General features: G+C 36.0%; 1 protein-coding gene across 2 annotated transcripts in view; it reads right to left on the bottom strand.

Annotated features, from left to right (window-relative positions):
* Positions 1–608: 608 nt before the first annotated feature.
* The window catches only part of LOC135777749 (receptor-type tyrosine-protein phosphatase H-like), a 35,162-nt gene continuing 22,416 nt past the window's right edge, over positions 609–13,354 (bottom strand). For both annotated transcript variants that reach the window (XM_065287970.2, XM_065287971.2), the window contains 10 exons: positions 11,188–11,278; positions 10,582–10,629; positions 10,424–10,505; positions 10,108–10,198; positions 8,508–8,581; positions 5,927–6,064; positions 5,566–5,688; positions 2,235–2,395; positions 1,992–2,127; positions 609–1,397 (listed from right to left, as the gene is read on the bottom strand). In XM_065287970.2, the coding sequence (XP_065144042.1) occupies positions 1,248–1,397; positions 1,992–2,127; positions 2,235–2,395; positions 5,566–5,688; positions 5,927–6,064; positions 8,508–8,581; positions 10,108–10,198; positions 10,424–10,505; positions 10,582–10,629; positions 11,188–11,278 (1,094 nt within the window). In that variant the 3' untranslated portion in view covers positions 609–1,247. The remainder of the gene's footprint in view (positions 1,398–1,991; positions 2,128–2,234; positions 2,396–5,565; positions 5,689–5,926; positions 6,065–8,507; positions 8,582–10,107; positions 10,199–10,423; positions 10,506–10,581; positions 10,630–11,187; positions 11,279–13,354) is intronic.

Genomic DNA, 13,354 nt, shown 5'->3' with positions numbered 1-13,354 from the left:
ACCCTTAAATTGTATCACAGAGCCTCTCCATCCACCATCAAAGGAGGTTATGAGTGCAACCGAGCTGCCATATGACTATATGGAAGAAATTAAAGATGAGATGATACAAATGTTTTTTGGAAATAATAAAGAAGATGATGTCTGAGATGTGATTGGAAAGACAAACGGTGAAGAGAGATGCAAAGCTGTGAATTGCATCGTCTTAGCAGTTGAATTGGAGCAATTCTTAAGTGATTAATGTTATATCATGTAAATCTTTATTTTTTTGTTTGTTTTTTATACAGTCTGTAATGAGGGTCAGATCATATTGTTTGTTTTTTATGATATTATTTTTAGTAAAATCTCCTTGGTCCAATATTACATTAATCTGTCCTAAATGGTTGGATTGTGTCACACCATGTAGCATTTTCCACACATTCTGTGTAAAAAGACATTTTCGCTATAATAAAAACATGAAATACAGCTCTAATATCTGTTCAATGTCTCTATGAATCCAAGAGTTATATCAACAAATGCCTAGCAGCACTTTCTTACTGAAGTGACTAACAATTTCACATTATACAGCCAGATACAGAACAAGCAGCAGATGAGGTTTACCAATCAGTCAGCATATTTTGTTGTCTCTTAAGTAGCATTTATGTCAACAAACAGCCTCAGTCCTACCCAACTTTAAAGTCAAGCAGTTTTTCATGACTAACAAGAAAACCTTTAATGGTTAAATCACATACACTTTGCATATTCACTTTAAGTGTGTAATGACCTAAAATGCTAAGCTTAAACGAATCATACTTGCAACATATATAAAATAAACTTTCCTTTTCAATTTTTACAACTTTAGAGGTTAACTTAACCTCTTACATTATTACAAAAATAAAACTATATACAGAGACATGCAGTTGTTAACAGTCAGTTTAGGTGTAAATAGTAAACTGTTCCAGCTAAACACACCATAACCAAATCTGTTGGAAGTAGAGTGTGTCTTTATCTGATACTTAGTTTTTTTTATTGACATGTTAAGGCAAAGGTTATTGTAACCTTAAGTGTTTCTTTGTTGTGTGTGAATTGTTTTATTTAGCACAATGCAGTATTGAATGCTGAATATAGCAATATTTCAACAAGACTAAATTAATGCTGCAATACATTTTAAACAGTTACGTTTTATGACTTTATCTTTATATTACTGTTTGAAAGACAAAATAAAGCTAACTATACAAACATTTTGTAATGTTATGGTCATACTTTGTTTATTATATTTGATTCGCTTTTTCATATTCCTTTAAAGCCACTGCATTGGCAAAGATTATGTCTGAGTTTTCATAGATAGAATCTTCTGGTTGAGGAATGTCTTTAGATTGCAGGATATCCATGATGCACTGGTGCAGGAAGACGTACTGAGACTATGAGAGATGAGAAGAGAAACGTTAGTTGGATACAGTGAACTGTGTCAAAAACAACAACATTATCTGTACTATTGGTCAGTTGAAATGGGAATCGTAAAATGTTTTCCTGCCAATCCAAAATGTTGTTGTATTGTGCTGAATCATGTGATCCATGAAAGACAATAATATTTTCCCAGAATCATATCAACATTGGCTTTCAGAGATCATGGACCCTGCCTTTATATTTCACAATGTTTACCTGACAGTAAATATTAATACACATAACACATATTTAAAATGAAAATTCTTCATAAGAAATAAACACAATAAAGTATCTGAAAAATAACTGAAAATAAAAATTCTATCAAAATAAACTGACTATACCAGAACAGGCGTTAAATAGTAGCTAATCCTACTAAGATCATATTAGTACTGAACCATGTCTGTAGTGGCTGGGGTTTTTGGGATATCTGTCTTTTATTAAGACTGGCTGTGCCTTCTATAACTTTAAATAGTGCAGTTTTTAAAAAAATAGACATTTGTAACACACTCAAAGAAATTTGTAATACTGTTTTGTTCCTGGTTAGTTTTAGCATAAAACATTGAGTTTACCTCAGTTTGAACCATGAGTGGCCGGTTAAGTCTCATTCTCTGTACAAATCCTGCAATGCTCACTGCCTTCTCTCTTTCCAGCTGCTGTATCAGAACATCCAGGGCGATCAGTGTACCCGTCCTGCCCACTCCAGCACTACAGTTGGGAATATTATCTGCAGTTTATTTTGTGGTTTTTTATTGACTTAGAATGCACACTTGATTGGTTATTAAATGGATTCAACTGATAGTAAGTGGCTTCACCTGCAGTGTACAACTGTTGGTCCTGAAGAAGGAGTGCTCTCGATGTGCTGCCGAATGAGTCCTCTGAATCGGATCAGCTCCCCTGTGCCTAAGGGAACGCCATGATCTGGCCACGCAGTGAAGTGGAAATGCCTCACCGTCCGTGTCTCTGAGGTGTTTTTCTATAATTGATCAAAATAATGACAGAGATAGTATGTGTTTCATGTTAAACTTTTAATGCATGCTAATCAATGAGGTATTTTTCGTCAGTTAATGGGACATTAATGATATTCAATAAAAAAAGAGGTCATCTCATTAATATTACTACTGCAGGTACAAGCCTTCCAATGGAATGACAGTAATTTTGATGAGCCTTTCTTCATAAAATGATGTTAAATTGACAGTTGTCATCAACTCTGTCATTTCTCCATTCAGAAATTCTTAAAATGTTAGTTCACCCAAAAATAAAATGTTATTATAGACGGTTTCATCTGATGCACGTGATACACGTCTGGATCCGAACCTTACTTCCGGTTTCGTTTTGGCTAGTTGCTAAACTGATCTCTTGAACAAATGCCTCGTCGAAAATAACACATGTTTTAGTTTCCTAGGTAATCTATGTGTTGTTTTTTTTTGCTTGTTATATAAATAAACTACGTTTAAAGTACTTTGTTGTTATGTATTATTAGCGGAGTTTACCGGAAGTTACGTGCGGACCGTGACAGCCGCTTGTTTATGTTATTATTGCTGAAACCGTCTATAAATCACTTAATCATGTGTTGTTCTAAACCACCTTCTTTCATTTAAAGTCCTTTGATTGTCTTCTGAACACATTTTTAGATATTTTTGCATGCGCTGTAGTCTGCTTCTGAATGCGCACTGAAGGACCAAGGAGGAGAACAAATTGTTGAATAAAATTTTTGTTTTGTTTTCTATGTGCACAAAAGTGTTCTCATTGTTTCATAATATTACTGGAACTATATACATTCAGAATTTCGGTGATGTCTTTCATTCTTTTGTGGGCTTGATTGTGTAAATCAAACTGCAGTCTATGGGACAGTGACAAGCCTCTTGGTTTTCATAAAAAAATATATAAAAATCAATCAAAGGACTTAAGTGGGGGTAAGTGATTCATGATCAAATTGTAATTTTGGGGGTTAACTAAACCTTTATTTCAGCAGGGATCTGGCTTTTTTAATACCTGAATGTATGGAAAGACTCACACACAAAAATATAATACTAAACTGTAAAAAAAGATGTGATGAATAAGTTATGATGTATTTAACTAGTTGAAATAACTTGTACAGCTATCTGATTATATCTAAATTATTAAAGTATATTTATGAATATAATAGTCTGATTACAGTGCTATAGCAGTTTCGCCCACAGGGTTTTTCTCCTAGGGTTTTTTTTCAACCTCTGGGAACCCTGGTGACATTGGCTTAACTTAGCACCCTCTTACATACGTTACATTTTGTGCTCTATCTTAAGCCCGGTACAATGCAGCGCTATGCGCGACGCAAGTGTCTTTTGCCAGTTTTCACCCTGCGCAATTATCATTTTCACGTTTAGCGCCACGTTGTTTAAATAGCAAATGCATTTGCGCCCCCTTTTGCGCCCATGGGCGTTCTGGTCTGAAAACGAGGTGTGTTCAGGCGCATTGTTGGTGCGTTGCTATTTTGAGGCAACTAAAATAGACTACGCCATTGACCAACAAAAACCTGCTCTAAAGTCTAAAGTCAATGGCGCAATATGTTTTTTTGTTATTTAAAGAGCGCGTTAGTAATATGCGCCTATAAACGGGACGACAACGCGGGTTTGCTTATCACATACATGAATGCGCAGCGGCATAAAAACGCTTTTAAATATGAAAAATTAAAGGATTGAATGTAAAAGATTATTATTGAGTCTCTTGGACATAAATGAGGACCGATTATGAGACGTTAGAAGGCACAAAGAGCTGCTTCACCTGTAGCCTGGTAAGTAAATAAATGTTTTTCTTTAAACAAATGCATCTGTTTTTAATTTATTTTTTTTTAAATGCTACCTCATGGGTTTATTGTTTATGATGACTCTGTACCTGTGGATATGGTGGGTCCAGGTGCTGAAACGTGCGGAGAGCCGTTTGTAAATTCTTTATCTCATGTTTGTTACAAATAAAGTATTTTTACAGTACAAACCTTATCTTACATACTTTTTGATGATATTGGATAGCCATACATTTAAAGCAATTAAAAGCCTGCTTTTTTACTTCCATGACTACAAGAAAACAGGTTTTAAAGGTTTTAATAAAAAAATAACAATTTCAATACAAGTGAAAAACAACACAATTATTTAACATTATTCTTAAACCATCTTCTTCCTCCGCTTAGTTTTTCAGTTTACAAAGTCTGTCATCTAAATAGGGATTAGACATAGCGCCAGCGCAACTGGCTTTTAAAGGGGATGAGAGCAGTAGCGGGTCTAGGGAGGGGCCAGCGGGGGCCAGCGCCCCTGTGACAACAAGGTTGAACCCCCTTGTGACCCCCCTAAATGTGGGGTGTGAAATAATTTCTAAACTTTTTGTGATCATTGTTTTTTACATTCGCTATTAGACAGTGGCATAAACATGGTATTTGGCCTGTTAATGCCTTAAGTGCAGTGTAGAAAATGATATGACAAGAATAAGGTTTAAATGTTACTGGCCCCTCTAACAGTATAACTGGCTCCAGATTGCCCCCCCCCCCTAGTTGAAATGGTCTAGAACCGCCACTGGATGAGGGCTGAGACTCTCATTGGTTTATTGCACGTTACGCCCAAAATACTCCCATTTCTCATTAAAAAAGGACCAATCCTTTTCGACCATGCGCTCGGCGCAAAAACAATGTTTCCCGTTGTTAAATTAGCAAAAGTGGATTCGGACACGCCCATTTAGACAATGCGCTTAGATCGTTAAAATAGGGCCCTTAATCTTAACCGCTGTATCAAGCTGTTTATGTTTTTAGATTTTTCTGTGTTTTTCCTGCATCTGTTAATGTAAAGCTGCTTTGAAACAATGAAACAATTGTGAAAAGCGCTATATAAATAAAATTGAATTGAATTGAAGTTATGTTTAATTACACTGCGTTACTTGATTTAAAAAAATACTTTTTTACATGTTAATTACCGCTAAAAGTAGTGGAATTACAGTAACAGACATTTCTTTGTAACCCGTTACTCCCTTCACTGTTTTTAACACAACTTGTGTTGGCCCTTTTATTTATTTTAACATGAAATAACGTCTTAAATGGCATGACACACACAATGTGTAAAAAATTAACACATCATTTTTTGCAGTGTATATTGTAGTGATGGTAAACATGTCCACGCTCACATTTTTAACAGCAAATTCTCGCAAAGTCCAGCATTGTGCTTTGTCCTCAGATGTGATTGTGACAAGCAAATATCCGTAGAGACAGGGTGTGTAATCCAATGGCCAGTACTGCTCACATTTAACCTGAATATAGAATAAATGAAAGAAATATACATACATTAACCTTAAATAAACAAAAAAGCTATTTTGTGTTTTAAAAAGTTGTGCATTTACATTTTGCTATTATTTGGATGGCACCATATTAGATATTCCATTTTTTTCTATTAGTTATAAGTGGCATGGCTCAGCTATATAAAAGTCTCTGGTAGTATGCAGTAAGCAGTATGCTTGTGTTCTATTTTAAATCTATAGCTGTACTTACAATTCCTCTTTCAAGGCAGTTGGTTACCATAACGATGCCCTGTGATCTTCTCTCCCAGATCATTCTCCAGAAATCATTGACTGTAGAGGGGAGTGGACCTTGAGTAGCAATGTACTGTCTACTCGCGTTGCCATAACCCTGACACACACATAAACATTTAACATACACACATATACAATATATAAATCCACATGTAGAAGTACAGAATGTAACATTTCATTAACATTTGATTACGTTTCAACTCATACATGCTTGACCAACAAAGAACAATAACTTTTCTTCCTGACTTTTATGTGTGTTTTCACCAAATACAAGACTGCAGAAGTAATGCATCAAACTGATCTCTGCTTTTCATGTTTCAACAATTAATGTATCAGGACACAGTATATCACTTAAAGGATTAGTCCATTTTTTTTAAAATTCCAAATAAAAATTTTTTTTTGGATTTTTGATTTTTTGAAAAATCCAAATAATTTACTCACCACCATGTCATCCAAAATGTTGATGTCTTTCTTTGTTCAGTTGAGAAGAAATTATGTTTTTTGAGGAAAACATTGCAGGATTTTTCTCATTTTAATGGACTTTAATAGAGCCCAACACTTAATACTTAACACAACACTTTATAGTTTTTTCCAATGTAGTTCAAAAGGACTCTAAATAATCCCAAACGAGGCATAAGGGTCTTATCTAGCAAAACGATTGTCATTTTTGACAAGAAAAAATAATATATGTATTTTTAAACCACAACTTCTCGTCTAGGTCCGGTCCAGCGCGACCTCACGTAAATGCGTAGTGACGTAGGGAGGTCACGTGTTACATATATAAAACATTTGCGGACCATTGTAAACAATAAACTGACACAAAGACATTAATTAGTATCATTCCACATACAACAACGTCGGAACGGTCCTCTTTCTCCACACTTGTAAACACTGGGGTGTAGTTTCGCGTTCGTCCTCTGTGACCTCTTGACGTCATGACGTATTGCGTGAGGTCACACTGGCGCTTTCAGTACCGGACCTAGACGAGAATTTGTGGTTTAAAAGTGTATATTTGTTATTTTTCTTGTCAAAAATGACAATCGTATTGCTAGATAAAAACCCTTATGCCTCGTTTGGGATCATTTAGAGTCCTTTGAAATTCTGTTGAAAAAACTGTTAAGTGTTGAGTTAAGTATTAAGTGTTGGGCTCTATTAAAGTCCATTAAAATTAGAAAAATCCTGCAATGTTTTCCTCAAAAAACTATTTCTTCTCGACTGAACAAAGAAAGACATCAACATTTTGGATGACTTGGTGGTGAATTATCTGGATTTTTCTTTTAAGAAAATGGACTATTCCTTTAACTCATATCACTTAACTCAATTGTCTTAACATGATCACAAGTATTAAAATGCAAACGTGTTGCTCCATTGAGTTGGTAAATTGTATATGTTAAAACAGGTAAACATAAAATGTCATTCTGTACTTTTGTCTCATATTCACCTTTTAATGTTTAGACATTTTTTGACTCCACAGCAAAAATAGCAATTTTGAGGGGACAGAGAAAAGTGAGGGCTGGGTCAGCCTCCTCCAGGGGCAACGCTTGCAGGTTCACTACCTGATTTCTAAAAGAAGTGGAAGGAACCTTGGGCACGTAGCCGGCCGACCAAAAACACATGCAGGTCCCCACCCTCTATATCGATGCATCGCAGCCAGTAGCACAATTTTCATTGACAGAAACTTAAGCTGCACTGACTGCAAAGACTCGAAGGGGGCTCCCTGGAGTGCTTTCAGCACCAAGGACAGGTCCCAAGAGGGTATAACAGGAGGACAGGGTGGATTTTATCTCCTCGACCCCTTAAGGCAGTGGTTCCCAAACTTTTTCAGCGTGTGGCCCCCCTTGTGTACGGTGCATTCCTTCGCGGCCCCCCAAAGAAAATTTGTGACAAAAAACTGTTCTAAAACTCAACATTTTAATAAAAAAACTAAATTAAATTGTACAAAAAAGTAGTGCTTTTGGTTAGTAGCCTTACTTTTTTAGGTTTAATTACACAGAATTCATGATAAATTTATGTATTTTATAAAATGTCATAAAACTGGGGCCCCCCTGGCACCATCTCGCGGCCCCCCTGGGGGCCCCGGCCCCCAGTTTGAAAACCACTGCCTTAAGGAACATTCTCATTCAAACTAATACTCTGTATCTCATTATGGGAATGATGTGGCCAACTCTACCAAACGAATACCAAAACACACTTGTAGCCAATCAGCAGTAAGGGGCGTGTCTACTAACCGATTGTTTGAACACGTTGTGTCTCTCTCTTTCTCTCTCCCCATCTCTCTCTCCTTACCCTTGGCTATATATATACTACTTCCATTGACAGGTAAAGCTGTATTTGAAGTTTGATTATATAAATACTTTTAATGATATTGGTGGATATTTAAAACTATAGACACAAAGAGCTATTATATGTCAAGTCAAAACCTTACGCAAATTTTAAACTCTCATGTCTTCTCCTCTTTAAGAGTATATTTGATTTCCTTTAATTAGATTGAAACTATGTAGAGATAAGCAGAATAAATTAGTATATAGCATGAAACTTACAGGCATGTAGTTGGCATTTATATAATCAGAATCATCCTCATTATTTATTAATAGATGTACTCTTGAACATTCATCTGAAGAAAGAGAGAATGAGACAAATGTAATTAAATAATGATTCATAATATTTGTGGTGAAAAAATGGCAAGTAAAGTTGTAAAATAACCAGGTTGCATAAGTGTGCACACCCTTAAACTAAAACTTAGTTTGAGCACCTTTAGATTTTATCACAGCATTCAATCTTAAAGGGAACGTGTCAATCAATTTCACACATCTTGAATTTGCAATATTTTGCCATTTCTCCTTGCAATAGCATTCTAACTCTGTCAAATTGGTTGGGTGTCTCCTGCGCACAGCACTCTTCAGATCACCCCATAGATTTTGGATGGGATTTAGATCCGGGCCATTTCAAAACCTTGATCTTGTTTTGGTGAAGTAATAAGTAATAAGATGTGTGCTTTGTGTCATTGTCATGCTGTAAGGTGCTCTTCATCTTAAGTGTTTTGGCAGAAGCCTTAAGGTTTTGGACAAAAATTGATGGGTATTTGGAGCTATTCATTATTCCATCCACCCTGATTAAAACCCCAGCTCCAGCTGAAGAAAAGCAGCCACAAAGTATGATGCTGTCACCTTTATGCTTTACTGTGGGCATTGTGTTCATTTGGTGATGTGATGTGGGGGTTTTATTGCACCAAATATATATTTTGGTATAACGGCCCAAGTTCAACTTTGGTCTCAATGGACTATAATACATTATTCCACATGGATTTGGGATATAGAAATATTTGTTTTTAAAAACTTAGATGGACCTGATGATATTTTTGGTTAAAAAATGCTAATAGCCCAAACATGAAGAATTCAGGAGATTTTTGTCACATGTAGGGAGCAAAAAGTACTTGCCAGATATTGTTATAATTCTTTTAATGTTGCTCTAGGCCTCTTGGCACCATTTTTTTTCTGGTTTTCTCATCAATTTTAGGTGGATGCCTGGTCTTAGTAATGTCAATGTTGTGCCATATTTTCTCCACTTGTGGATTATTGTTTTTACAGTACTCCATGGTATATTCAGTGTCTTGGAAATGTTTTTTAACTCTCTGTTGATTGATATTTTTCAACAATTGGATCATGTACCTGCTGTATAAGCTCTATACAGCCAATGGCTTTTTCAGTTGGATGATACTCAGAAAAAATCCTTTAGGACCAGGCACACTTCATTAATAGTTAAAAAGTACATTTAATTGATGACAGGTATGTACTACTTCATATTTAACTTAAGTCTAAATGTGATTGGTTGCTTCTGAACACTGCTACACTCACTATTGTAAAAGGGTGTACACACTTATGCAACCTGGTTATTCTACAACTTAACTTGCCATTTTTTCACCACAAAATTATTCTTATTGTTATTCACTTTAATATATAGGTTGGAAGTACGGAATTAAGTTGGAACAGGTTCCAAAATGATTCATCTTGGTTTTATTTTATAAATCACAAAAACCTGCAATTTAAACAGGGGTGTGTAGACTTTTTATATCCACTGTATACAACTACATATACCTGTACAAGTATTTGTGTGTGTTTGTGCATGTGCGTAAGAACTCACAAGGTAAAACATTGGTGAATCGGTTTTTGCTCTTGTTTTCATGCATTTCAGCTGTAGTTTTCGATTGTTCTACACCCACTACGCCTAAGTCCTATTTCAAAACGAACAAAAAATGAATGAAACATATTTATTAATAAATCAGAATAACTTGAGTTACAGTCTGATCTTTAAGAAAATAAGGGACAACAAGAGGACAATTCCATTTGTAGCACCTTTAGTCCAGAATAGGTTACATGCCAAAATTTGGGTTTAATAAGAACAAAGAACTATAGTATAGTTAAGGTTTGTTTGGAAACATTTTTGCTCAAGCTTATACCTCATATTCCTCACTGAAACCTCTGTTCTGATCACGACTCATGTTTCGAAAATGTTCTGGAAATCTCTCCATAGGAATAGGTCTGAAAAACATTGTGCGTTTATTAGTACTGTTAAAAATTATTTCATGTCATAAATATTTTAGAGTGCCATACTTACTTGTATGTGCTGTTAGTTTTTTTTGGCTCGTCATGTCTTTTAGACCCTCTAAAGACAGCAGAAATTGTATTAGCTAATTAATTTAACTTATAATAAATATTTTATATTTTATTAATAAAAACAACTAAACCTATAGGGGTGGTTTCTCGGACAGGGATAAGAAAAATAAATTAAACGAATGAGCTGTCCAAACCGACAAACTGAAAACAACTTACTTATTCATTTAGCTGACGCTTTTATCCAAAGCAACTTACAATTGCTATATATGTCAGAGGTTACATGCCTCTGGAGCAACTATGGGTTAAGTGTTTTGCTCAGGGACACAATGGTGTGTCACAGTGGATTCAAACCAGGGTCTCTCACACCAAAGGTGTGTGTCTGCACCATCACCATCACCCCACGATTTGCACTGACATATCTTAAAATACATCAGTGCCCTTTGTTTTGTGTCAAAATGCACACAAGTAATGTTTAAGTAAGGTATGTTTGTTAAAACTAGTTATATTTCCTATTTAAACTAAGGCCTAGTTCTGGCTTAGCCTTCACTAATCCCTGTCCGGGAAACCACCCCTTTATCTTTTAAACAGAGATTATAATCATACCCACCCAGCATGCTTCAGCTTGCGGCGCCATAAAAAGATACCAGCAAAAATAATGATGATTAACAGGAGAGACACAAGAACACCTGCTATAACTCCTGTGGGAAACAAACAGATTAAAAATCTCAAACAGTTGGATTAATCATCTGAAAGATATTGATGACAATTTCAAGGTAAATAACTTCATTACAGTGGAAATCTGTGGTGAAAGTGTACATGAATATTATAGTATTTTACAGTATTAAACAATGCACCGGACATCACATGTTCAGATCAGCTTTCAAGTATATCATTTTAAAATTGTAATTCATTGGACATTTTGTCCTTGAGGAGTCATTTCAGGCAATATATTCTGCAGTTTCAACACCAGCACCCACATTTTTAGGATTCCTTCTGACAGTTATCAAAGATTGAAGATAAAGGGCGCCTATTTCATTGCTAAAAAACTACTTTATATTGTGTATTTGGTATAATACAATGTGTTCACGTGGCTTATGGTTAAATCACATAATTTTTTCACAGATCGTACATTTTTGTAGCTCCAGATATACTGCTTTCCTTAAACGCTCTGATTTTGTACAAAGCTCATCCATCTGAAAAGTGCTGTGTCCCTTGATTGGTCAGCTAATCTGTACGTTGTGATTTGCCTGAATACCTCTGACGTCAGCCGGAAAAGTGACGCTCCTTAACATGTTTGAAAGCTTCGCTCCCAATGCAATGCTAAAAGGAGTTAACTTACAGGCTGTGCGTCCAATTATGATAATGTCGGTCTTGTCTACATCACCAATCCCAAGAAGTATACTGTTGTCTACAATCCGTGTGTTTGTTGTACTCCAAGAAAAGAAATTTACACTGGATACTCACGTCATTGTTACTTTTGGGTTTGTACCTTTTGCATATCAGTAACATGTACTAATATACACTTACGTGAGAAAAGTGGCGTCTGCGCCAATGTCTAAATTGTATGCCCGGTGCGTAACTCCAAGATAAAAAGGTGTAGTGGTAGAAAAGAGTGCGGTCTCTTTTCTACCACTACACCTAATATACACTTACACACCAAAGGAAAAGTAAAATCATGAATCTGACCTTATAGGTGATCTTTAATCATATCTTTAAAGTGGTTATCAAATGTGTTCCTGTCCTTAGAAATCTGTTCATTCTTAGAGAAAGGAGCCAAACAGAAAGGTTTTTCCCTCATGAATGGACTTTTTACTCCACACTCATTCTTATTTCAAAGAAGGATGGTGAGTTTCATACACTGGATTTACGTCATTTAAAGGTGCCATTTCCTTTTTTAATGTTTTGAAGAGTCAGTGTTCATCAGTCTGTGAGGCTGTTTCATGTTCCCATTGGTCCCTACCACATTGGACTTTCTGGAGAAGTGCAATAATAATAATCGGCTTATAATAAACCAAAACTGAAGCGAAGGAAAGTGTGCTCATGATGGCAAGCAAAAAACTAAAAGAAAAAAGCAGGCAGTTTTTGTGTTAATTTTGTGCCTGATGAGGGAGAGATAGTAGGGCAGTAACGTCAGGTTACCCTTATCCCCCTCTTTTACTATAGAGCATGTAGCCTATGAACAGAAGTTGAACATGTCTAAACTTTTCAAGCGGCAACGCGTGCGTCAGCCAATCAGATGGAATTATGCAAATTACCTAGACCGAGCCAGCCAATTACGTTTATGGAAGAACAGAGCATGTGTAGCGGCTACTGTGATTGGCTGTTGTACACGCTTCAGGCAAGCCTTCCGTTAAGCATTAACGCTCACGCCCCATGTGAATGCGCGGTAAATGAAGTTGTTAATTGGAAGGTGATTAATATGTAATATGAGAATGAACAATTTATGCAAATAATTTGTGCACACATGGTCTCTCTCACTCAGCTTTGCTGAAGCATAACTTTTGACATTTAATGGCAACAGTAGACGCCAAAACTATATTATTTTGATCATGGCATGTAGGCTAATGCTGATTGCAAACCCTAGCAAATAGCAACAGCGGAGCCCCACAATCTCATTCATTTCAGTGAAAGCTTGGCAAACTCGCAGCTATTGGTGACTGGAACAAAGTTCATAACAGTTTAATTTTATGTAAATGTTGAGCAACTTCTGGGAGCGACTACCAATAATAGTGAAGCAGTGGAGTTCACGTCATCCATCCGTCTTTCGGTATTTA

This window comes from Paramisgurnus dabryanus, chromosome 22 (genome assembly GCF_030506205.2).
Source record: "Paramisgurnus dabryanus chromosome 22, PD_genome_1.1, whole genome shotgun sequence".
Taxonomy (NCBI): Eukaryota; Metazoa; Chordata; class Actinopteri; order Cypriniformes; family Cobitidae; genus Paramisgurnus; species Paramisgurnus dabryanus.
Note: the sequence above shows the minus strand (reverse complement) of the source record. Positions and strands in the feature narration are given on the sequence as shown.